This window comes from Drosophila grimshawi, unplaced genomic scaffold (genome assembly GCF_018153295.1).
Source record: "Drosophila grimshawi isolate 15287-2541.00 unplaced genomic scaffold, ASM1815329v1 contig_311, whole genome shotgun sequence".
Taxonomy (NCBI): Eukaryota; Metazoa; Arthropoda; class Insecta; order Diptera; family Drosophilidae; genus Drosophila; species Drosophila grimshawi.
In genome coordinates, this window is record NW_025063098.1 from 9,259,615 (window position 1) to 9,285,869 (window position 26,255).

At 44.2% G+C, this 26,255-nt stretch overlaps 5 protein-coding genes across 6 annotated transcripts; 3 read left to right on the forward strand and 2 right to left on the reverse strand.

The window, feature by feature from the left end:
• Positions 1-378: 378 nt before the first annotated feature.
• Positions 379-4,732, reverse strand: LOC6563266 (transcription factor kayak). The gene is made up of 8 exons (XM_032736947.2): positions 4,664-4,732; positions 3,122-4,516; positions 2,050-3,011; positions 1,827-1,980; positions 1,638-1,762; positions 1,463-1,565; positions 1,116-1,399; positions 379-1,048 (listed from the first exon to the last, which is right to left on the reverse strand). Exons 1-8 carry the CDS (start codon positions 4,730-4,732, stop codon positions 937-939), a joined length of 3,204 nt encoding a protein of 1,067 aa, XP_032592838.1. The 3' UTR covers positions 379-936.
• A 764-nt stretch (positions 4,733-5,496) lies between these two features.
• On the forward strand, positions 5,497-6,277 carry LOC6571150 (putative lipoyltransferase 2, mitochondrial). The gene has a single exon (XM_001997320.3). The coding sequence runs from the start codon at positions 5,543-5,545 to the stop codon at positions 6,227-6,229; it is 687 nt and encodes a 228-aa protein (XP_001997356.1). The 5' UTR covers positions 5,497-5,542; the 3' UTR covers positions 6,230-6,277.
• Positions 6,257-8,016, reverse strand: LOC6571149 (tRNA (guanine(10)-N2)-methyltransferase homolog). 2 transcript variants are annotated; one of them, XM_001997319.2, is made up of 4 exons: positions 7,775-8,016; positions 6,923-7,715; positions 6,661-6,859; positions 6,257-6,604 (listed from the first exon to the last, which is right to left on the reverse strand). In XM_001997319.2, exons 1-4 carry the CDS (start codon positions 7,901-7,903, stop codon positions 6,265-6,267), a joined length of 1,461 nt encoding a protein of 486 aa, XP_001997355.1. In that variant the 5' UTR covers positions 7,904-8,016; the 3' UTR covers positions 6,257-6,264. The 2 variants fall into 2 exon arrangements, with proteins under 2 accessions (XP_001997355.1, XP_032598263.1); XM_032742372.2 differs by lacking the exon at positions 6,257-6,604 and having other exon boundaries at positions 6,734-6,859; positions 6,919-7,715.
• A 37-nt stretch (positions 8,017-8,053) lies between these two features.
• LOC6571148 (eukaryotic translation initiation factor 3 subunit A) lies at positions 8,054-12,413 on the forward strand. Its single transcript, XM_043215212.1, has 4 exons — positions 8,054-8,239; positions 8,395-9,479; positions 9,548-11,990; positions 12,061-12,413. Exons 1-4 carry the CDS (start codon positions 8,191-8,193, stop codon positions 12,108-12,110), a joined length of 3,627 nt encoding a protein of 1,208 aa, XP_043071147.1. The 5' UTR covers positions 8,054-8,190; the 3' UTR covers positions 12,111-12,413.
• Positions 12,414-13,012: 599 nt separating this feature from the next.
• LOC6563263 lies at positions 13,013-19,978 on the forward strand. Its single transcript, XM_032737139.2, has 7 exons — positions 13,013-13,193; positions 15,909-16,028; positions 16,089-16,197; positions 16,282-17,022; positions 17,095-19,004; positions 19,082-19,227; positions 19,296-19,978. The coding sequence occupies exons 2-7, from the start codon at positions 15,916-15,918 to the stop codon at positions 19,538-19,540; spliced, it is 3,264 nt and encodes a 1,087-aa protein (XP_032593030.1). The 5' UTR covers positions 13,013-13,193; positions 15,909-15,915; the 3' UTR covers positions 19,541-19,978.
• Positions 19,979-26,255: the final 6,277 nt, after the last annotated feature.

A 26,255-nucleotide genomic window follows, 5' to 3' on the forward strand; every position in this document is an offset into this window, starting at 1 on the left:
CTAGGTTCTATAGGTATTCAATTGCAATACATTTTGTATGCGTAGTAGCCATTTTTGTGGAGGTGGAGCAGTATGTAAACACTATGTATGTAATTGTAATTATTATTATTATTATTATACATAAAACAAGCAAAACAAAACAAAACAAAACAAAACAAACAAAAAAATACGAAAAACAAAATAATGTGTAGAAAATTAGGCGAAAATGGAGTGGAGCATTTTTTCAATAAAACACTAAAAAAAAAATACGCTTATGCAACTGAAACGATTTTTTAAATTGTACGCAATATTTGAAACAGGTAATAGGAAATGGAGTTGAGTGCATATTGACAAAATGATGCAATTAATATTGATAAATTGAAACGATTGACTCTTTAGGCTCTCTATATGGTTGTTTATTAACATTTATAATTCATTTATAATTCGGTTGTTAGATTTTACATGTTTGCCGCATCATACGCCCTAAATGACGTACGAACCGGGTTTACACTTTATAATTGTAACTTAGATCTAGGCTTGTTTTGCTACGAGCTAAGCGTGTTAAGCTGTTTATAAGCGGTAGGCAGAAAGTAAAATATAGAACACATAAGTCAAACTACTTAAGTGGTGGGCGCAATTGTATGTTTGCCCTTAGACTTACGTATGACCAGTAAAACGAAAGAAAAAAAATGCTCAAATAATTATAAACAGCAATTGGTAGTCATTGTACTTTAGTTGAGTAATGTTGGCCATAATTAGGCTTAAAATAGAACTTAAACAGCTGCAAAATCTGTGAGTGGGTGCTGAACAGGATGATAGTTGCTCTTGCTCTTGCTGCTCTTGGCCAGTGACAGTTGCTCAATGAGAGTAGTAAGCAGCCGACGGTGCCATGCATATTAGAACTGTTGTTGGGAGATTTTAAAAACACTTAAGCTTAAACTAAGCCACACGGCGGTCTCAATTGCGACGGGTGCGACGACGTGCATTGCTGGCAAAGTGTGTGGGATTGGACGCGCCTGGATGCTGGCCGCTGTACAAATTATCCAGAAACTCGTGCAACGTTGCCTCGCTGCAATTTAAATGGATTACAATTTGTTAGTTTGTTGTTTGTGCCAGCCAGCAAAGAGAGTGCATACCTAACACCGCTGGTTGGCCCACCAGGATGATGGACATGGGGCGGCGGCTGCTGCTGATGTGGATGGTGCTGTTGCTGCTGTTGTTGCTGCTGCTGTTGCTGCTGTTGTTGCTGCTGAGCGCCACGCACAATGCGATATTGCACCATGTGCGAATTGGGTTCCAGATGCGAAAGCGCACCCTTCTGGCAGTTTGCCCATTCAGTTATATCATAGACCTTGCCATCCATTAGCGCCAAATATTTCCATCGCAGTCCCAGCATGCTAGTTTCCGCCCAGATATCGCCCTATAGACAGATAGTGAATATTATCAAACTGCATGTTTTGGGGAATTATTATGCTCTACTCACATCCTTGGCCGAGTGGCGTATCTTACAAGAGGCGCACTCGCGTGCTGCATAATGAGGACGTTCGGTTAGCTTGCGGGGATGACGTTGAGCACAGGTGCTGCATCTGTCAGTGATAGATAATATGGTGTTATGGTGTTAGACCTTACCAATTGGGCGCTTCGTTTGTACAGCTTACCTAATAGTATTCGCCGCCTCGGTCATTTTGGTTTGCAGTTGCGACAGTAAGTCGTGCAGCTCCGTCCACGCCTTCTCCGCATGCAGTGCCTCGGGAATGCTTTGGTCATAGGCAAGACGATTTTCCTGCAAGCATCAAGCTCAAATAATAAGTACTACATCTGCAGTGAAAATAAGATGCACAACTTACCGGTTCGCCAATCAGCTCAAATGCACGCTGCAACACCTTGAATGCCTCCTCGGCGCCCGCCTGCTTGTTCTTATCCGGATGCACCAAAACGGCAATTTTCTTATAGTGTTTACGTATCTGCTCCTGTGGACTATCCGGCGGCACACCCAATATGCTAAAAGAGATGGCGAAGAATGATTAATCAGTTATATGCGTATTGGTAAATTGTCTAATTGACAGTTACCTATAGGCATCCTTGCCCTTGCAATTCAGCAGCGAGTACATGGCCTCTTCGCCTGTCTGCGGCAGGCGTCCGGTCTTGAATGCCTCTGCGCTGGCCTCGGGCGGCTTACGCTTGTAGAAGCGTCGCCAGAATGCCCAACGTGAGTTCTTCTTGAAGCGAGCGTCGAAGCGGCGCCAATAGTTGCGCCACCAGATGCTCGGCTTGCCCGAATTCTGCTTCAGTTCCTTGTGCAGCTGTCGCGCATAGGCCACACCTGCCACATAAGCGGTGATCAGGCGCTCGTACGCCATGCTGCAGCCGAGCACAACAATGTCATAGATCAGATAGAAGAGCCAGGTAAGCAGCTTGAGCGTGTATATCCACCAAGTATTAAGAATGCGCTTGGCCAGCTCATAGTTGCGATTCGAGGCGCCCGCGTGTGCTGGCGAATTGGACGAGCCGTAGCCATTGCCACGATTGCCACGTTTCGAGGAGTACGAGTACGATCCGGAATTGGAGCTTAAATTTGCATTCGACGAGGCAGAGTAGCGTTTCGACGACGCCGAATTGCCATTGTTGTTGTTGCCGCCCATGTTGCTATTGTGGTGGTGATGGTTATCTCTGCTGCTGCTGCTGTTGCTGCCGCTTGACGCAGCCGAACTATTCGAATTTCCATTGGGGTAACTTGCATTCGATCCACTGGTGTTGACGCCGCTCCGATTTCCATTGTGGTTCGACTTGCGCGTCATGAAATTGTGGCTGCTGCTGTGGTTGCCAGTTGCGCTGTTCCCAATAGGATTGCTGATGGTTGCCTTGCTGTCGTTGGTCTTGGTGCCGAATCCGTTTAGGTTATTACCGTTTGCATTATTATTATTCAGCTTTAGTTGTGCAGGCCGCTTCTTGTCAGGCATCGGTTTACTAGACCTGATCGGTGCTTGCATTGGCTGCTGGGGCGGTGCCTGTTGTTGCTGCTGCTGCTGCTGCTAATATTGTAATCAATATATTAATCATTTATTTATAGTTGTATTAATTATCTAGCTCTTTTAATGTGAGAAATTTTATTTATCAAAATATCAAAATTAGGCTCATTTACCATTTGCTGTGATTTCTGCAACATGCTCTGATTAGACTGCTGGCGCTTCTTGCTACGATGGTTTGTGGTATTGAGGCCACCTCCAGGTCCATCCTTAAGTTCGTGCAGTGGCGAGCGTTTGGCATTGTTGCGCATGTCCCGATTGCTACCGTTGCCGTTACCATTACCATCTTCTTTGCCTTGGCGCCTCTGCGGCTGGTGACCATTCTCCAGATTGCTGATGGAACGCACCTCACCGCCAGCATTGCTGCTAGCGAGAATTGTGGACGAGCTGCGCAATGTGCTGCCCTTGCTCAGCACATCCGAATAGGACATGGGCATAGGTTTAACCTCGGCTACAATGCGCTTCTTGCCCTCGGGCGCCTTTTTAATGGCAGTGGCTGTTGCTGTTGTTGCAGTTGTTGTTGTTGTTGTTGTTGCTGTTGTTAGCATTGGCTTAGATGTGGCTTCTTTATTGCTGGCACTAACGGGCAGCACCTCAACGGTCTTGGGCGGAACGACCTTGGCTTGATACTCAATCTCAATCTGTTCTGGCTGCTGCGGCTGTTGCACCCTTATGGGTGAAGGGGGTGGCGGTGGTGCTTGCGCTGGCATGGGCGTTACTTCTTGAAAGCTGTTGGCATTTTCAGGCACCTCGCCGCCAAACTGAATATAACTGCCACCCGTTAAATTGGGCGACCAGTTATTCACCAGGTTATTGATAAACATATTGGCGCTGCTGCTCGACGAGACACCAGTAGCGACATCTTCAACCTGATGAAATTGTGCTGCCTGTTGCTGCTGCTGCTGTTGTTGCTGCTGCTGCTGCTGTTGTTGCTGTTGCTGCTGTTGTTGCTGTTGCTGCTGTTGCGTTACAATGTTCATCTCTGGCTTTGGCAGCAGCGGATTGGTGGAAAATAATTCATAAAGTTGTGTTTGCATCGGTGGCGTTTGCTGTGCTGCCGCAGCTGCCAGTTGTCCCGGGGCAGCCTGTGTCTGCCCAGCTGTGGCGGCTGTCTGGTGATGTGGAAGCTGTTGCTGTTTCATTGATGCCATATTGATATGCTGAGCGTAAACATCGTTTACGGCGTTCTCGTGACACCGATAGACCTTGAGAAAATTGCCATGACCAACGGGCAGAACGGAGTACGTTTCGGGTTGACCAGGTGCGCTCGGATACGCTACTTTGTATAGGAATTCATTGTAGACATGCTGAGATGGAGCTGGCTGGGGTTGCGGTTGCATTTGTGGCTGATGCATATGTGGGGGTGGTGGTGGCGGCGGCTGATGGGGGTGGGGGTGGCCATGATGCGGCGGAAATTGTACACCCAAATGTGGTGGCCACATTATTGCCGCCTGACCCTGTTGCTGCTGATGCAACAAATGTTGCTGCTGCTGATGATGATGTTGTTGTTGTTGTTGGTGCTGATGCTGTTGCTGGTGCTGATGTTGCTGCTGTTGCTGCTGTTGCTGCTGTTGCTGCTGCTGCTGCTGCTGCTGCTGATGTGCCAGAAAGTTGGCAAATTCTGGGCTGTGTGGGGGCAAATTGTGATAGGCGGCGACAATCGGCTCATCGCCATCGATGATGCCACCGGAGCAGATGCGCTCATCCTGACGTGTCCGCGCCGTCATATCTCCCGCGACACAACGCTGGACAGCGTAGACCTCTGCGCCCAGCGCCTTTTCACGCACTGACTGACGCCTGACTTCTATTCGAGTTGCATGCGTTTGCTGCGTTTTTTTCGCTTGGCGTTGCAAGTTGGCAAGTTGGCAAGTTGCTCAAATGGTTTCCGATTGGCGATTGCAAACGATGCATGCACGAAAATAAATACGTTGCCACACTTCTTTTAACTAACTTTTAACACAAATAATATATTATGCTTGCGCGTGTGAGTGTATGTGGCACCAATGCCACTCACAATTCGCGCAAGCAGGGCTGCATAAAATATACATACGTTTATCGATTGATCGAATTTGCGAAATGGTTTTTGCATATTTTCAGTGGCAACAGCACCCATTCTTAAAACATCTGTATTAATTAGAATTTCTGGCTTTTTGAAAGCTTTTTGGTATTCATGTATAATGCTAATGATATACAAACTAGGTTATGTGCTTGTAATAGCTTAAGCTGTTTTTAAAATTTGTGTCTGATAGTGTTAACACACTTATTTTCTTAGAAATATATGAAGGCATAAAAAAGGCTAATAAATTTTCGAAATTTAAATTTTTGAAATGAGCATCCATTAACTGTAACTGTTACTTTCACTTCTTCAGCAATGCCAAGTTGAAATAGTGCTCTGTTAAGCTTCTGTTACGACTTTACCGCGCTGTTGACAACAGTTGAGCAACATGTTAAAATTCTGCATGTAAGAAAACAGACTGACAACCATTGGCGCAAAATTGAACTTTTTGATATATTTGCAATATAAAGACTTGGATGGAATGCCGACGGTTCAGCCATTTGTAACCGTTGTACGCGCTGGACGCTTGAGTTACGCAGCTGGGCTAAAGTTGCAGCAGGAGCTGGCAAAACAAAATGTGCAACAGTCCAGCGATTTTCGTAACTATCTGCTGCTCTTGGAGCATGATCCCGTCTACACAATTGGCATACGCACCAAAGGCTACACAGCACAGGACGAGGATCGATTACGCAAGCTGGGCGCCGATTTCCATCGCACAGATCGTGGCGGCCTCATTACATTTCATGGCCCAGGCCAATTGGTTGCCTATCCTATCATAAATCTGCGCCAATTCAAGCCGAGCATCCGCTGGTATGTTACCACACTTGAGCGCACAGTGATCGAAACATGCCGCCAAATGGGCATACCAAATGCAAGCACTACGCAGGACACGGGCATATGGGTGGGTGATCGTAAGATTTGTGCCATTGGTGTACATGGTTCTCGTTACGTCACAACGCATGGCATCGGTTTGAATTGCTCGACGGATTTGAAATGGTTTGAGCACATCGTACCCTGTGGCATCGAGGGCAAGGGCGTGACCTCTCTCAGCGAACAGCTGCAACGGCACATCAGCCTGTCTGAGGCAACTGCTGTGTTGCTTGACAGCTTTTCCAAGACTTTCGAGTGTCTTGTGCAGGAGCAATCAAAGGCACGAGTACAAAACTAAGAATATTACAGTATATACAAATATAAGTAAATTATTTAGTCAAAACGAGCTTTATTCAGGTCACATTTCTTGGCACGCCCATCGATATGCAGTTTCCCTCGCAGTTCCATCGCCAGACGGCCTTCCTCTCGCAGAGCTGCCTTTCGCATGCGGCGCTCCTGGCGTGACTCAACAGCACAATTTGTGTTAAAGTAGCGGTCCCGGAAGTCCTGAGTGGGCGCACCGCCTATGCTTTGTGAGGGGCAATCACTATACTCCAAATGTTTCTCGTAGGTGAGCAAACGACGCGCTGTGTTGCCCGCCAGCGGTTGCTCCGAGTTGGCCACCAACCGCAGATGCGTATGTTGAGGCAGCATTGTCTCATCGTAGTCATCGCTATAATTAATTGTGGTTGAAACGTGATCTGCTTGGATTTGTGCTCAGCTACTCACCGGTGAAAGGGCAGCCAGCAAACAAGGCGGCCGCCCAACTTTAAATGTGTTGCGCTAAACTGCAGCAGATCCGCATACAAGTTCTGCAGAGAATAGTGCGAAGTTGAAGGATAATGCGCCATTTCGGCTGTTCTTGTGTTCTCCTTAGCGTTAGACTTGTTCTCCACCTTTTCGGTTGCTTCGCGTATGCCGTATGGCGCTATAAATAAACAATTTGAAATGAATTGTCTGTTAAGGATTAAACGATAATTGCTGTACCCACGATCTGTGATTATGCTGTCGAAGGCGATGCGTGTCTGCCAGAGCGGGTTTGAAAAGTCTGCAACCAGAACATCCATATAGCGATCTGCACAGCCATACTGCTTCAGATTGGCCCGAATGCTCTCGTCCTTGTCGCGCACCTTTTGGCTAATGCGGCTGGGCCGGCATCGTGCGTGTATCATCATAAAATCAATGTCTGCACCAAGAACATAGCCTCCAAATTTGGCGGCACTAACCAATAGAGAGCCAGTGCCAACAAATGGATCGAAAACCAAATCACCATCACGCACCATTGCCTGATTTGCCATCAACAGGCTGAGTTGTGCGTCCATGCTGGTGTTGCCAATGAATTTGCGCTGTTTCAGTGAGAGCTGCTGTATTAAGTGCCGCTGTCCCTGTGTCAGCATACGTCCAAAGAGAATATCTTCGGGTGTGGCTGGTACAGCCGTGGCATCCATGCCCCAGAATTCCAAATACCACCACTCAACTAGCGGATTCTTGAGGTTAACAGCCCCTGCGATTGGCAAATAGTCCATGCTCTCGATCTTTTCAACCTTCTCCCGCTGGCTAAAGTGCTTGTTGTATGTCTCCACGGTTACCTTAAAACTATTCGCCTTAAAATGCACATTGAGTTCTCCTCGATGCAAGTCCACGTGAGCTCGCAATCGCTCATGGAATTCCGGAATTGTGTGCGCGTGAGAATAAAGCTCGATAATAGACCGCAGAGCGACCGAGCGGGAGGCGTACTGCAATGCTGTTTCATCATTCGGAAATTCCACCATCCAAAAGGGTTTCTGTAAAATATTTATGTTAGAAATATGATGGGATTTACACCGAGTCGGCATTCAGTTACCAAACGATGCTCTGTCAAATGACGAAATTGTATATTAAACAATTTAACAATCGACTCGAATTCTGCGACACGAAAATCAACGTGTTCCTGGGCAAACCATAGGATATATTTTTTCCATAACTTTGTCATTTTTCCAAATTATTAATATTCATTAGAACATTTACAAGTGCAGCATTTCTTTATTTTGCGTTATTCAGCTCTTAAAATATCGATTAATTTAGACGATCTATCGATTGAGCATACTGCATGCAACTCTGTCAGACGTCAAATCGGTCATTTTGTATAAATTTCGGAGGCACACGTAGGCGAGCTGAAGATTTTTATAAATTTTCTGCTTAAACAAGCCTCAAAGCTGTTCAAGCATAGTGAAAAAACCGAGTTAAAGGTCCTGTGCGTTAAATTGCAATCAAGTTAAGATGGCGCGTTACACCCAACGTCCGGAAAATGCTTTGAAGCGAGCCAATGGTAAGCTAATGAAAATTTTTCCATGCGGCTGCGAATTAGCTGGTGAAAGGGAAATGCCAAAAGTGGCTATCGCACAATTTGTCCGTGTTGCATTGTGAATGCCTATCCGTCTATCTCTCTCACTCTCTGTTTATCTCTGTCTTTCTGTTGTGTAGAATTTATTGAGGTGGGAAAACCTTTGCGTGCTCTGGACACGTTGCAGGAGGTTTTCCGCAACAAGAGATGGAACTATACCTACTCAGAGACGGTCATTGAGCCGCTCATGTTCAAGTATCTGTACTTGTGCGTGGAGCTCAAGAAATCGCATATCGCCAAGGAGGGTCTGTTCCAGTACCGCAACATGTTCCAGCTGGTCAATGTGAACTCATTGGAGAATGTGATTCGCGGCTATCTGAAAATGGCCGAGGAGCATACGGAGGCGGCACAGGCGCAATCATCGGCCGCTGTTGCAGTGCTCGAGTTAGATGATCTGGATAATATTGCGACTCCAGAGAGTATCCTCATGAGTGCCGTTTGCGGCGAAGATGCCCAGGATCGATCCGATCGCACTATTTTGCTGCCCTGGGTCAAATTCTTATGGGAATCCTATTGCCAGTGCCTGGAGCTGTTGCGTGTCAACACGCATTGCGAGGCACTGTATCATGATATTGCGCGCATGGCCTTCCAGTTCTGCCTGAAGTACAATCGCAAGAGCGAGTTCCGGCGGTTGTGCGACAAGCTGCGCAAGCATCTCGAGGACATCTGCAAGAGCAACAACCAAACGACTGGTGTCTCCATTACGAAGCCCGAGACGCAGCAGTTGTGCTTGGACACCAGGCTGTACCTGCTCGACTCGGCCATACAGATGGAATTGTGGCAGGAGGCCTACAAGGCCATTGAGGACATTCACGGCCTAATGGCCATGTCCAAGAAGACGCCGGTGCCCAAAACCATGGCAAATTATTATCAGAAACTTGCCATGGTTTTCAGCAAGGCCGGCAATCAGCTCTTCCATGCGGCCGCTTTGCTCAAACTGTTCCAGTTGACGCGCGAGCTGAAAAAGAATCTGACCAAGGAAGATCTGCAGCGCATGGCAGCTCATGTGCTGCTGGCCACACTCTCGATTCCACTGCCCTCGGCACATCCGGAATTCGATCGGTTCATCGAGGCCGACAAGAGTCCACTGGAGAAGGCTCAGAAGCTGGCCGTGCTGCTGGGTCTGCCCCAACCGCCCACACGTGTCTCTCTCATCCGTGATGTCGTAAGTGCAAATCAGGAAATCGGTAGAAATTCTGTTTCCTTATTGTCATTCAACTTTCCGCTTTGCAGGTGCGTTTGAATGTGCCCAATCTGGTGTCCGACGAGTTCCGCAACCTGTACAACTGGCTGGAGGTGGACTTCAACCCATTGAATCTTTGCAAGCGCATTCAATCCATTGTGGATACCATTGAGAGCACCGAAAAGGAGAATACTCTGTTAACGCCTTATATTCAGTCACTCAAGGATGTCACCATTATGCGCCTGATCCGACAGATCTCGCAGGTGTACGAGAGCATAGAGTTCAAGCGCCTCCTCGAACTGGCGCCCTTCTGCAACATCTTTGAGCTGGAAAAGCTGCTGGTGGAGTCGGTGCGTCACAATGATATGCAGATACGCATCGATCATCAGCGCAACAGCATCTTCTTTGGCACTGATCTAACCGAGAGCCAGCGCGAATACCGTCCCGATGGACCGGCCCTGCAATCGATGCCCTCGGAGCAGATACGCTCCCAGCTGGTGAATATGTCAACCGTATTGACCCGAGCCGTTTCCGTTGTCTATCCGAATCGGGAGCGTGACCAGCGAGCCAAGTTGCGCACCCAGATGGTGCAGCACTATCACGAGATTAAGGATCGCGAACATCAGCGCATCCTGCAGCGCCAGAAGATCATTGAGGATCGGAAAGAGTTCATTGAGAAGCAGAATAACGCCCGAGAGTTGGAGGAGGCTCGTCGCCACGAGGACGAATCACGCAAGGCCAAGCAGGCCGAGCAGAAGCGTCTGGAACAGGAGCAGGAGAAGCGCGAACGCAAGCGTCACGAAAACGAAATCCAAGCCATCAAGGAGAAGAGTCTCAAGGAGAAGGTGCAGCAGATATCGCAAACTGCGCACGGCAAAAAAATGCTCTCCAAACTGGATGAGGAGGGCATCAAGAAGCTCGATGCCGAACAAATTGCCATGCGTGAAAGCGAGGAGCTGCAGCGCGAGCGTAAAGAGCTCCAGTCCAAGATCAAGTCGCAGGAGAAGAAAATTGATTACTTCGAGCGTGCCAAGCGATTGGAGGAGATTCCGCTCTTCGAGAAGTATCTGGCCGAGAAGAATGTCAAGGACAAGGAATTCTGGGAGTCCACGGAGCAGACGCGCATTGAGCTCGACATTGCTGAGCGCAAGGACGCCGTTGCCCAGCAGGCTCGCCTTCAACGCATGTATCCCGATCGTGATGAGTATCTTAATGCCCTCAAAAAGGAGCGCGCCTCACTGTACGTGGAGAAGCTCAAGAAGTTTGAGATCGCGCTCGCCGAGGAGCGCAAGAAGCGTCTGGCCGATCGTATTGTGCGTCGCCGCGAGGAGCGCCGTCAGGCCTATTTGCGCGCCAAGGAGGAGGAACGCTTCCGCAAGGAGGAAGAGATACGCCATGCTCGCGAGGCTGAAGAGCGTGCCGCTGCCGAGGCTCGGCGCCTGGAACGCGAAGCAGAGGACGAGAAGCGTCGCCAGCAATACGAGAAGCAACGTGCCAAGGAAGAGGAGGCCGAACGCAAGATCCAAGAGGATCGCGATCGTCTCGCCCGCGAAGTTGCCGTCGAGCGTGAGCGTAGCGAAAAGGAGCGCGACGTCTGGCGTCCACGTGCCGAGCGAGCACCTGCTTCAGCCGGCGGCGCCAGTGAGTGGCGTCGCAATGCTCCTCCATCTGATCGCAACGATCGCAATGATCGCAGCGATCGCAATGATCGCAACGATCGCAATGATCGCAATGATCGCAGCGATCGCAATGATCGTAACGATCGCATTGATCGCAACGATCGCAATGATCGCAGCGATCGTAATGATCGCGGTGAACGCGCTGATCGTGGTGAGCGTGGTGAGCGCAAGGATAATGAAGGAGGCGCTGATTCATCGTGGCGAGTGCGTCGCGAACCCGAACCCCAACGTGGTGGTGGTGGCGGTATGGATCGCAGCGAGCGTGGTGGTGGCATGGAGCGTGGCGAGCGTGGAGGTGGCATGGAGCGTGGCGAGCGTGGAGGCGGCATGGAGCGTGGCGAGCGTGGTGGTGGCATGGAGCGTGGCGAGCGTGGAGGCGGCCTGGAGCGTGGCGAGCGTGGTGGTGGCATGGAGCGTGGCGAGCGAGGAGGCGGCGGCGCAACTGGTCGTGATGACAAGTGGCGTCGTGGCGGTGAACGCAACGATCGTCTCGGCGGCGACCGCGATCGTGACTCCTTCCGACGCAACGATGGGCCACGACGTGACGATGATCGCGGTGGCTTCCGTCGCGACGATCAGCCTCAACGTGAAACCGGCGGCAACTGGCGTGATTCGCCACGTCAGCCCGAACGCGACAATCGTCGTCCTGGTACCGGCGAGAGACGCGATGCCCGCGGTGCTGGAGCCAAGGAAGGTGGCGGCGGCGGCGGCGGCGGCGGTGGAGGTGGCGGTGGCGGTGGAAACTGGCGCACAGCTCCGGCTCCACGTGAAGAAAAACCCGCGCCCAAGAGAGAACAGCAGCCACAGGACAAGGGTGAGTTTGAAATGATAACAAAAAAATACCAGGAAAAAAACAATATATTCAAATAATTTTCCTTTCGCAGAAAATAAGGCAGCTGATGACGGCGAATGGACTAGCGTTAAGCGGCGTTAAAAATAAATACATAAAATATATCTTTCGCATTGTCGTCTATACACACAGCAATTCAAACAGTACCCATTTTTTTAATTATAATATATGTACACATAATTATTGTAATTGAAGCGAAATATGCGTTAATCTGATCCATAAAACACATTGGCCACGTTTAAAAAACAAAGAGAAAAATGACTTCAATAACAGAAGTTGTCAAGTCTTGTTCAAAATATACATATATTCGTATGCCAGCAGTCTGCCCTTGTTTTTTCAGATGCTGGCTTAAAATCAATACTAATAAATCTGATTAGCACAAATGTTCATTTTTTAAAGTATTTCAATTTAAATTTCAACCATATCTCGGAGAGTTGAAATCATTTGCAATGCATTCAAAACTGTAACGTAAGGCCAGATGGCGTTGATAGAAAATCATCGAGTTTATGTCGTCCAACTAAGCATCGATACCTTTAAAATCAAGTACACTTATTAAAGTATCGATATTTTACCGGCTACACATAACAGTAGAAGCGCTGTTTACAGCAATTCTTCTGTAGCTTATGAGTATGCCATAGCTACTGCTTAACTTAATCATGAATTTTCAACAGCTATTTTGAACTATTTATTAAACCATTTTATACCAGTAAAATATAACTAGTAACTGTTGTTTATTGGAATCAATTCGTGCTCGCTGTTAACAACAGTTCGATTTATGTTAACGTGATCGGTGGTTGTTCAACAAACAGCTGTAACGAAGAAAAAACGAGAACGGTCACATTTACCACATTAACTTATTCCCCGCGGTTCGCGTCCACGTGAACACATTTTAGCAATGTGATTCATAAAGTTATTAGATAAAAATCCTATTAAAACCGTCTAGTGTTTGATTAAATAAAAATTAAGATTAAATCATAAATAAATAATCAACATTTTTCAATAATTTTTTGAATAACTCATAAAGTGCGTGCGTTGGCTTTGCAGACGCGGCGCTTAACATGTGAGGTTAAAGCAGACAAACATCCAACAGCAACAAATATTAAGATACAATTTAAACAGTGTTTAACTAAACAAATATAACAAAGTGTCGTGCTTAATTCCTTAAAGGTAATGCCATAAGTGTTGCGAATCAAATACTCTCATCTAGTGACAGGTGCTCCAGCCGCCAGCAAGTGCAAATGATATGCGAGCTGTTTTAATTTGCATGGAACTGTTGGCGATGTCTGGCTTCGCATTTCTTCTGTTTCCTTTATTTATAATGAAAACAGCTTTCTAAACAAAACTGAGTGGGTGTGTGAGTGTGCGTGAAATGTGATAGTAAAGATTAACAAAAATCGGATACATTGTTTTTAGGCATCAGCATACATACACATTCACAAATACACACTTAAATATGTTAACAAAAAAAAGCACATGGTGCGGCGGCGGCACTCACACACATGCATTTGGTCTGTGAGTGTGTTATGTGTGCGTCGTGTATATGTGTGCCATGTGTGTGTGTGTGTATTCGTGCGGTGTTTCTTGTTATTGTTTTCGTGTTGCCAGCGAGTGTTTTAAGTAGATTTGCTATTTCGCATAGTAATGATATAAAAATAAGTAAAATGTTGATTTTTTAAGTCTGGAAAAAACCATAAAACATTTAATTCAAATGTTTAGGCGGCATACGCAAAATGCGGCATGGCGAATACAGAGACAACAGCATGTTGCTCAAAACGTGCCACGCTGCTTATTGCTGTTTCCTTTTCAACTAATTTTCGGTGCACTTCTAGCGTTGCCAACTTGTTGAAGTAGGCCCGCCAAATTGAAAGTTATCGATTTTGAATTCGTATGCACGTGGATGCAAATGTTTTACAATAGTCGGTCAACAATTTGAATAAATTGTTGCAAACGGAAACTCAGTAAGAAAAATAAATAAATTGCGAATTCTTCAATTGCGACCATTCGGGCAGGGCCATTAAAGATTCAAATTTATTCGGTCTTCATGTAGGTCTTTTAGAGTCACTAACCCCAAGTTATCTGATCACATTTTCTCAGATGTTTGTTTTAATTTTTTGGTTGTCTAAAGATAAATACAAATGTTTAAACATGTGTTTTCAGTGCTGTCTGAATTCTATGTTGAATACAGTTCAATTTATTTGTATTTTACTTGTTTCGGTAAATATTTTGTACGTCGTGGTTCCAGCATGTTCTCCTTATCCCTCATCCGCTGTAATATCTGATTTCGATTCCTTACCAGCTCCTCCAGCTGCCGTTCCAATTTATCGGTGATGCCAGTCTGGAGCAACACGGTATCCTGAACGTGCACATTTTTGGCTGCCAAATTGTTGAGCTGTGCGGCCAACTGGGCATCGGTGCCGGTGAGCACTAAATAGCCAGTATTGCCAATGATCATGGGTGGAGGCACATTAACTGGTTCCTCAGACTGCTGCTGAATATCGATTTTGACTGAAAGCGTAGCTTTCCCGGCACTTTTCAGTTTGATCATCTTTGTTTTTGTATCAAATGTTACGGATTTCGATAGTTTGTTTGGGTTGGGTGACTTTTGATCAGATGTAATATTATTTTTTTCGGGGTTCTTGGAATTTTGTTTGGCATCCGGTGTGATATCTTTTTGGGTTGCCTCATTTATTTGTGTTTTTGGCTTGTCTTTCTTCACGGGCTGTTCTTTTTTGACCATCTTGCTGGATTTTGGATTCTGGCCATGATTGTTTTTATTCAAGAGCTTCCTTTTCGCCTGCAGCATTGCCGCAATACGTTGCCCATTGGTCACAGACGGTGGCGCCAATTCGCCCTCCTCTGATTGCTGGGATTTAGGGGTAACATTTCGGGATGGGGGTGTAACGGAATGACGATGATTGCCAGGACGCTTGCCAGGATTCTTGCAGCAATTTTTCCCATTCGATTGATTTTTTCTGGCCAACATTTGATTTATGACCACTTTGCAGAACTCGCAGCTGCATTGTTGATTCAATTTGGCGTCTTCGTTGTCATCCAGTTGGACGCCATTGGTTGAATTCGTTGGATCGGCCACTTTTGCCGTTGGCTGTTTGTGATTCATTTTCTTATTGAACGCTTTGGATAGTTTCTGAATTTTGTTGAATGTTGCAACTGCTTGACGTGTCAAAGACTTGCTAAAGGAAATCGGCTCGTTGCCCGGCGTTGCTGGCGACGGAGGAGGCAGCATTAAGCCGGGCGCAATATTCGTCACCATATTCATTATTTCAGACTTTGTAATCTTGTCCTCCGCCACGATTGACGTTCGTTCCGTATTTGTGACAACGCCACCTGCTAACATCTTCTGCGTCTGCAACGGCTTTGGCTTGCAACACTTGCACGACGGCTTGTAGTTCAGCGCGCCCACCGGCCGGGCACCCAAATTCTCGATCTGCGGATCCGTGGTGCTTAAGTGTGAATTTCCCTCCGCCTGACGCTTGGCCTCGGCCGCTTTGCGCTGACGTCTCGTTATAACCTTTTTGGGCATATTCCACTTATCGCCAAATTTGAAATAAATATTTTTGAAAATATTTTTCATGAAAATTGGTTACGCCTTTAATCGAAGTGTTCGTCTACACACTTTAATTCACTTCGAGAAAATGGGCACATTTTCCTTTTGATATGTGTCAAATGAGCTTTGACAGATAAATTACAAATCCTGCTTGGATCTTAGAAAACCCATTTACGACAAATGATTAATTCAAATACAATGGAAACGTGTTTCAATTTATTTGTAGTGCAAGAAAAATGAAGGGATATATGTTAATTTGATAAATATATAAATTATTTTGATATATAGTAAATAAATGTACCATTTAATAATTGTAGATTGTTAATGAACTCACATATTATGGATTCACGTATGCTAAATGTGTTTCACGAGGATCCTTTCGAGGGGAACTTTGTCAAATATGATCCAGAGCCGAATTTCTGGTCTACCAATGATGAGTACGTCAATTGTTGTTGAACTTCAATTCTCAATACTTACACCCACATTTATTTCTGCAGTTTGCAGTTGACGGACACACTGAATGGCATCCTGCCCATTGACCCCACAGATGAATCACTGCTCAGCCAAAGTGAGACAGAGGTGCAGCTACAGAATAGTAAAAACTTGGTAAAGTTTTATATGCACAGCTCTTAGTTAAAGAGAATTTCGATTAATGTTGCGCTTGCTCTATTTTTTTTTATCATACTTCAGCTCATCTATAGCGATTTTATGGATCATCAGCTGAGCGACGATGCTCACGTGCTCAATGATCAACAGCGTAAGCTGAGTGCACTAATCGATTTGGATGAGGAGGAGGATGAGGCTGTTGCCGTCATTAGACTAAAGGGCGACGATGACGTGCATAGCCAGTGCAGCAATTCAACATTTCGGACACGCACCGACAGTTCTTCCATTGGAGATTATGAGTCGCACTCAAGCGACTACGATGATGAGATTGAGGGCGTCAATGATGAATGTCTGCTATCCACCGATGAATTTGCAATGCAGGAAGAGCGCAAGAATCGCACGCTTAGCACCAACACAATTGGCTCCGATGCGGATGCGTTTGGTCTGAACATTGATGTGAACAACTTTGATTTGGCCGAATTTATCACTAAAGATGATTTCACAACAAATGCAGCAGTTGCCGCAATTCCTATCAAATTCCAAACAGCCATAGTCAAACTCAAGACACAGCCAACCATTGCAGCTAAAAGACCAGTCGCTCCGCTGCCCAAGGCCGAGATTATATCTTCCAAGAGTCGCGACTCTGATTATGACTCCGATTCCATCATCGATGTGGAGACCGTCGATGTGGATGAGTCTCGGTGGGTGGCCAGACAAGCTGTAGAAAACTCTGCGGCTGCAGATGATTTATGCTATGTGGACAATGTTAAGGATGATCCATCATGGTGTCCCAAGCAGCAGGCTAAGCGGTTAGTCGCCGCTGAGGTGAGTACAAAGTGGTGAGAGACGAATGATGTGGAGCGTGTAATTCATTCTTCCAATGCTATCTCCACATAGCACAAGACACCGACGCCGACCAATCCGATGGCATCCAAGGTAACAGTCGCTCTAGCAGTACCTTCACAGGCAAGCACAGCAAAGCCAAAGGCAACCAACAACATTTGCCTGGTGCCCAACAAAAAGCAGTGCGACTTTCTTAAGCGCAAAGTGGGCGCCAAGATGGTGGGCAACCACAGCATGCCCATCAAATCCAAAGTGTCGGCTAAGAAAATTCATGAGGCTACCAAATCCACAACTCCCAAGCAGCAGACCAAGCCGGCGGAGTTGCCGGCCACGAGGCCTGCAGGCCTGGGATTGGGCGGCAAGAATTTGGCGCTGCTTAAGCAAGAGCGCGATGCGTCCACTGACGCGGTCCATCCTGTTGCAGCAACGATTGCGCCCAAGCGCAAGCTCAACCTCGAGGAATACAAGCAACGGCGCTGTGGAACAATTTTACCTGTAAGACCGACGACGATAACGCCGGCATCTGTGCCATCCAAGCAGGCCAAAGTGGAGACGAGCAAAGTGTTGGGCACAGCACCTGGGCAGAAGGCGCATCCATCACCCCAAAAGGCGGCCATTAGCAGCATTGTCAACAGTCTAAAGAGCCCAGTGGTGCAGGCAGCAGTTCCCACAGATCCCATTACAGCTGCCAAGAACAAAGTGCTCCGCATGCTGGAGATAAAGCGTGCGCAGCAGCTGAAGATTATAGATTCGCGGGTTACGGCTAAGGTGCCACGTGTCACAAAACTGCCGCCGCTCAAGGACATTGTTAAGGACACCTATTACATGATTGAGTCTGAGTCGCAGCCAGAGACAGCACCTACACAGGTCGCGGGGAACAGCAAACTGCTGGCCGACTATGAGGAGATCATCATCGTGTCAACCAGTTGCAATACAGACATTACGATACCGCCGCTTCAAGCAAGTGTTGCGCTCCGGGACAACAGGACAACCACACCATCGTCGCGCTCGCTGCTGAAATCGTCGGTGCTGTTGTACAACATATCGAACGGTAACGAGGCGGGCAAGGATATGACAAACTCACTGATAGCCAGCATACAGTGTGAGGTGGTCAAGCAGACCAATTGTGTTGCGCTAGCAACAACGGCAACAACAGCAGCAACAGCCAGTACAGGAGTTAAGTCTTCGGATAAGAATACACAGCATGGCGAAGATATGGTCATCATGCATCTGGCCAAGAATCGGGTGCGCAAGCGTATGGTCTCCATGGGCACCCAAACGGAACTGCAACCCGAATTTCCACTACTGACGTTGCCAACGACGCGTCAATCGCGTGAACGGACGCGTCGTGTGTATCGCAAACGTCTCCACGAAGGCAACGCATCAAATGACTCCAGCTGCAGCTCATCCTCAGCATGTAGCAGTATAGCCTCGTATCGTTCCCGTTCCAATTCCAATTCAATGGAACGTTTGCGCCACTCGGACGCAACAGCTGCCTGCGGCAGCAGCATCGGCGGTGGCGGTTATTCATCGCGCAGCACACGTCGCCATCGCAGTTCGGTGAGTTCCTCGTCCTATTCGGAGGCTGGCAAGTACGAGCGCCAGCAGCGCCAACGTCGCACTAGCTACAACAAGCGACGTTTTAAAAATCGGGCACATGACACTTGCTCCACTTCGGGTTCAGAGTACAGTGATCGGGAGCGCAGTCGCAGTCCGCAGCGACGCTCACGTTCGCGTTCCACGTCTGCCACACGCTTTGGCAACAATAACAAGTGCAACAACAATAGTAACAACAACAATAGACGTGGATTTGTTGATCGCAATGTATCACAGCCGGCTGTCGAGGAGCGTCGCATCGTCTACGTGGGCCGAATTGAGCCGGATACCAACAAGGAGCAGCTGCGTCGCAAATTTCTACCCTATGGCAGCATCAAACAAATAACGATACACTACAAAGAGAATGGGTAGGAGCGCTACGATTGAAATGGCGGCAACGATTGCGATTGTAATCTTGTTTTTGATTTTTCATTTAATTAAACAGCATGAAGTATGGCTTTGTGACCTTTGAACGTGCGCAGGACGCATTTACGGCCATAGACACGAGTGCCAGGGATGCCCAAATCAATATGTATGACATTAGCTTTGGCGGACGACGCGCATTCTGTCGCGCTTCGTATGCAGATTTGGGTGAGTTGACAATCGGGTTTGTTTGTGTTGGAGAGTTGTAATTTAATATTGAATCGCTTAATTTGCAGACAATGCGGGCATCAACAACTACCATTCGTACGTGTTTCCCAAGGCAGCACCAGCACAAGCACCACAGGAGGATTCGTTTGAGGCACTCTTGCTCAAAGTGAAGGCAAAGTTAAATGCCGGCAAGCCAGCTGCATCCGTTCAAACAACGCCAGCAGACCAAGAAGCTGTAACACCAACACCAACTGCAGTTGCCAATTTGGACGGCGATAATAAAAACCAAAATATGAATAACAGTCAAATTTGACATCTTTGCTGCATTTTGCAGATTGATGTATTGTTATTTTTATGATTTGCCAGAAGTTTTTCAGTTCATATTTAGTATCCCTACAACGATTTTCTTTTTGTATAGACCCTGAAGTTTCTAACTGCTCAACCGAAAGCCTGATTATCATTCATAACTCTTCATTATTATTTATTATAAAATAGTTGACAATACACACACCCTACACACACAAAGTACACACATGAAACATGTACAATTCGCGCTGGGATAATTTATAAATTTGATTAGTGCAGAGATTTGTCGAGTTTACAACCTACAGCGAATTAACAAATATGAAATTACTAAATGAAATTGTGATAAACGCGTAATGCATACAAAGTCATTGATTGCATATAAGTTAGCTGAAGCCACATACAGAAATTAATATTGTAAAAATAAAAGAAGATGAAACAATTGAAATGCAAATTGAAGTAAATAGCCATAACGTAACAACCGAAGCAGCGATCCCAAAATGGATAATAGCTAATATTTACCACATGCAACGTCTCTAGAAGAAATACAATTAAAAATACATATAAGTATATTCGATTGTATTGTATTCATTGTATAGAACTATGTTGAGAGAGCAAGGCACGCGCGCATGCTGCATGCGACGGTCACAAATTAAACTGTTGATAACTAAACTTTGATATTAGTTTGTAAAAGGAATATTTTGTACGTACGTAATTTTAATTTACTGGATACGATTTTTTTTTGTAAAGCACTGAACTAATCTATCAACATTTCAGCAAAATAAAAGGCTGCATTGAATTTCAAATTTACCTGTGTAATTGCATGCAAATCGCAGGTGAATACAATAACAGCAGCAACACACAAAATTACAAAACAAAAAAATATGAAAACAATATATTTATAATTTAGCTTGCATTGTTTGATTTCGTATATAAACTAAACTAAATTTGTAACTCATTTATAAATTTGATAAAAACTTTGCTAATCGCCCAATAATAAACAGGGTGAATCAGCCTTAGGTCAGATACACAATTTTCTACTTATGTAATTTGATTTAGTAAATTGCTATTCCCAAAGCAGAAGTCACTTTTTGTTAATGGAAAGGGAAACTCTTAATAAGCGAATGCAAATTTTTGTTTAAGTTTTTTTATACTACTCTTTTTTGAATAATTTAATAAATGCGATAGTTTCTGCAAATTGAAAATGAAATGTGCTTTTTGAAATAACAACTACCATGGCTTAGTTTGCAAAATACCATCATTTCTGTGTATTTGGCTGGCTAATTAATAGCTCGTTGCCCAAAATTGTCTTTTTAACGCACTGCTGAGTCTTTAAAATATCAGAGTTCTCGTTCGGTGAACAAATTTAAAATTTAATGAGAGAATTCAAGGCAGTTCTTTTAAGCTTCCTTAAGGCAAAAATTTCTTTAAATTTCGCTTTTAAATTCGCAAGAATTATATTTTCAAGCGAAATTTTGGTGAAATATAACCATGTCGTCTGCTCTTAGACTTGTAAACGGCTTTAGGCTATTTGGCGTTGTTGTATGACTGTTTGAAACATGTGGCTTTTAGTTAAATATAACTTTTCGCATGATGTCCCAAATAATTCACCTGCTTTTGCCGCCACTTTATGGGGCAATGTCTTTAGCTTCTGCCTTTGAACTCTGTTGCCAAGCCAGAAATTGTTGAAGCTTTAAACGGAGTGCAGATAATGTGCTCAATGTGCTGCTTACATAAATATTTATTTATTTTTATGAACACGCCGTATTATGTAACTGGTGTATCTAAGATATATAAATCTATATGTATGAATAACTCGAGTCCCTTATAAGTATTGGATTTGCGCTTTGAGGTTGTTTGTTGGATTGCACAAGAGTTTTTTCTACTTGGTTGAATTTAAAATGTTTATTTTTGTAAGCCATAAATATTTACAACCAGCCCATATAAATACAAAGAATAAAATAATAATAATAATTTGATTACAAAATTCATTTTATAAAGCTGCTAGATTACATTTCTATCTGAATATATATATAAATATAAAAATATGTATATACACGTATGCAATACAGATAGATACCTTATTCAATTTTCTTAAAAGCCATTGTGTTTGCAGATTCACACTTATATTGAGGGGGACTGTCTGTCCCACTCGTCAATCGCGGCCAAAATCGATAAAAAAAAATCATATTCAATCGTCCAAAGGATCCATCAACAAAATGGCAACTGTTGTTGGCGGCATTTACCGACACAAAACGCTTAACTCCCAACGTTCAACACCCCAGCGCCCATTTGCATACTTAATTTAAGATGTCAAAGAAATCAGAAGTTTCAGTCCCTAGACAAAATTCTAGCTTCGTTGCGTTGAATATTCATCCGCAAGGAGCCCCTCATGATTTCAAATCAAACACTCTGTTCTCAAATTTAAATTTGTAAGTACCTTTTGCAGATTGTGTGTGTTGCCAATGGATGTGCAGGTGTGCGTCATAGTTTGTGTGTTGGCTTTTACTCAAATTGTAATTAATTTCACTGCTCTCGATCAGGCTTGCATTTTGATTTTTTTTTGCATTTTATACTCTTTCCACTAGGTTCTTGCTGTGCAATCGATGCTGCTCATGTGCTCATCACAAGAGCTTAAGTTATGTGGCATTGACAGTGGCAGCCATCAAAGTGCACCATCATCTGACTTCATTATCATTTTCCACATGGGCGTCGTATCTCGCTTTTAACGTCAGTTTTGTCTCGTCAGCACATTACTTTCGTGCCTTTTGTCTTTGGCCAAGCAGTGAGTTAGACGAGTTCAAGCGAAAGCAAACGACTTTGTCAGAGTTCCAAGCAAAGCATAAAACAATGAGTGGCATTGTGATGAGTGTCTGCTAATGATGCTATCGCTCATTAAACTCATAAAAAGATATAGCCATGGTGTTGGCGCCAAGGATAACTTACCTTATTATTCAGAACGTATATTTGTGTCTCTCTAAAAACTATGATTTTTCTTTTCTTAAATCCATGTTGTGTACACAATATTATGAATTTATTATACATTAGTATTTTAAGAGTTCAAATATAATAATTGAAACATTTTAGACAATTTATAGATTCATAAAATTGAATTTCAAAACAACTACAATTTCAAGCTTTACCAATTTTTATTTTATGACCATTTTATTCTGAGTGTAACCATCTCTCATTAGTATCTTTCTTGCAAATCACATTTGGAACTGAGAAAAAAACTCTACAAATATGACTCAGAAAGCTATTTTAAGCAATTTATTTCAGATCTTAAGCCATAAAGGCACTTGACTATCTTATAATCACGACCAACTCGAACTATTTCAAACAAGCTAAGCTGATTACATGGCATCATTTGTACAAGAAGATACATTGTGTCCACAATTAAACACGTAATGTGTGCACACTGTAAAGTAAGTATTCTTAATCTACACTGCAATTATTTATATTCTAAGAGGTGCCTTTAGTTTGAGTTATTGAAAATGTTTTCGTTGCATAAATTTGCAAAACTTTATTCAAACATTTTCTACAAACTTTTCAAGGGGTATAGTTATCTGTTGTATCCTTTTCCTGTCCAAGTCATTTGACATCTAAGAAGAGTTTAGACTCAACAACAAGTGAGTCCCCTTTTGAGCAGACTTCAAAGGATTGCAGGGATCAAACCTCTTTAGCAATGCTCTTTGCCTCAGCTGTGTGACTATGATTGCTGTCAATGCTTCCGCTCGACTACAAAAACAGTTACTGTGGCAACAAGAACAACAGTGCCACACAAAACAACAGGGACGATTACAAACAAAGAACACAAACCTCACTGCATTACTCTCTTTTGGCTTTTAACAGTAGCCAATAATGTCAAAAAGCCGATTTGTTCTGCAATTTTCACTTGTGTGTGTGGGTGTGTGTGGGTGTGTGTGTTCTTTTGAGCTCTGTTCGTGTGTTTGGATTGATATATCCTGTCACTGTGGTTATCATTCGTATACTGTGTGTTATTACTTTCGGCTTTTAAGCATGCTCAGTCAACAAAAACACGAAAGCAAAATCATAAACCAGAATGCTCTACTAGCAGATACCCTCTAATGAATTTTGTTTTCCTTTTTTCTTCTTTGCTGAGCGTATTATACTTTTGTGTGAACTTCCACTTCAATCTGATTATGCTAATATCTGAGAACCAAAACGTGTGAAAACATTTTTACCGGCGAGCGAAGTAAATAAATTCGAAACGAGAAAATCATTGTCTTCTCGAAAACTACAGATACAATTCGGATATCCTTTAGGCAGTTGGTAGTTCTGGTCAACCGCCAAGATCTCGAATTAAGTCGGCAGGTCAAGTATAAAATTACACGTGCACTTAGTTCTTGAAATATTTTTTGTTGCCAAATTTGGATAACAAAGGCAAGTCTACTTACAGTAAAATCATTTTTTTAAGCAACAGCATAAGCAAATGGCGCCGATGATTTATGTAGTAGTCTCTTGTATAGACACTGTGTATAAAGTTAAGAACTGGAACGGAAAAGAGAGCATTATCCATATAAAGTTTCTGTGTTGCTCTTACGTCAGTTATCTTTCTTTCAATAACCAAAAGACAGCTTTGTTAGAAAATGACTATGAATTGCATGGAAATTATTGTTTTTGTAATTTAAACACTTGGCGACACTTATTAAAAGCAACGACACCCCAAGGATGAACCCAGGATAAACATTTGCAGGGTCGCTGCTGTATATAATTGTTTATATAAAATCGCAACGGCTGCCAGCTGCCAGCTGCCATCTGACTCAACTCACATGATTTGATGGTGTCATTTTAATATAGAGTCGCCAAAGTTGCCGCCTGTGCCAACTCAAATGATTGTCATTTCAATTGTGCAATTGTCTGTGCCGCGGACAATGGCGCTTGGAAGGGAGCACGGTTCGTATGCGCAATGAAAATAAATGGTTGACACTGTCGTCGCTGTAGTTGTAGTAGTTGTGCGATTGCAAAACAAATTAATTGCATTTGTATTCCATCGCTGTCATGCTGTCATATTCGCAACTGAACAATAAATAAATAATGCACAAATACAATATAGCCGGAGTCCAGGAATCCAAATGTCACTGCGATTGTTTCAATACTCTCCCCACATTGCATTGCAGCATATATTCAATTCTATGGGTATTTAAAATGAAAACACTCCATACATAACTCATTGAGCGATATGTATATGGGTTTTTAATGTGTTTAGAAGTGAATCAGTATTCAGCCCACAATTCCATTAAGCTAGTATTTGGTTTTATTCTGTGCCATCTGATTTAGTGTTGAATAAATATTTGCATTTTAATTATAAATTTTACCCTGGGCTCATTTCGTATAAGAGCATTTATAATTGAATATGTTTGGGATTAATTAATATATACAGAATGTCACGTGAACATTGTCGATATACCCAATGGGGAATTGTGTGCTTAATTGAATTTAAGCAGTCAGAAAAAAAGTTGCCCTTAGAAAAGTGTCTCATATTTGACGCCAAAGCTAACTCAACTTATTTCAATATTAAGTTTTTTTTAAACGACTATTTAGAAAATATTTGTAAAAACATAAGTTTATTATTTTTTTTTTTATGTTCAACGAGTTTTTTTTCTGAGTGTTGTCTGTGGTATACAATTTTCAGGCACTTTGTACCATTTTTTGAGGTCGATTTTTTCTTTATTTGGTTTATTTTATGCGTCTATGTGTGTGGTATATGATTTTCAGGCACTTTGTACCAAATGAAACTGGGCGTAATTGCAACGCTGAAAATCCAAATAAGAAAATATAAGCTTGCCATAAAAGGATTTCCTTCCTGGCCACGCCAACCGGAAAGAAACCGACTATAACGACATGGTATAAAAAGTCTTGACATACAGTTAAGAGTTTGTTGAAACAACAGCCAGACTGAATCGGCAAGGTCTTCTCGACTAGGCCATACTCTTTCGCCATGCACGCTCTTGAACGTCTATTGCATTTAGTCGGGTAAGCTTGTGCTTATAATATTTGTGAGTGGCTTTTAATGGCTGTCAAGTGCATTTACACAACTTTATTGTATCCATTTTACGCGTTATACAGGTACAAAGGATACAAAAAAGAAAAGCATTTCAGATTGTTGGCTGACAACATTTTTCCGGCTGCTTCTGTTGCTGAGCTTCAAAGTGGTGGTCGCCCCCACGCACCAACACCTGCGATTGTACCCCTCCCCTGACCAACGACCCCCGACCCCCGACCCCCCCTCACTTTGTTTACACAAGTCGCCAAATAAAAGCCGCTCTTTCAGCTGGATAAGCGCCTGCGCGTGCTCACGGCTAACAATGCAAGGCTGTCAAGTGTCGCACGGTCTTTTTATCCCAACGCTTTCTGTTTCTGTTTCTGTTTCAGTTTCAGTTCGGTGTTGGACTTTCAACGTTGCGGTGCTTAATGCTGTGGCGGCTCAGTATTGGCAAGCGGTTTAATAAACAAAACCTGAAAGACGCCAACTCGATTGATTGTATGTGTGTGTCTGTGTGAGTCTGTGTCTGTGTGAGTCTGTGTGGTGTGTGCGTGAGTGCGGCAGACTATGGCGCCAGCGAGCAATGTGCAAATAAATATCACTTACACACATAAACATCCTCAGAAAGCCGGAGGGGCTTGAGACATCCACTGGCGCCGTCCTGCATGTTAAAGTGACTTAAATAAACAGTGCCAAGCCATACCGAATATAATAAGCA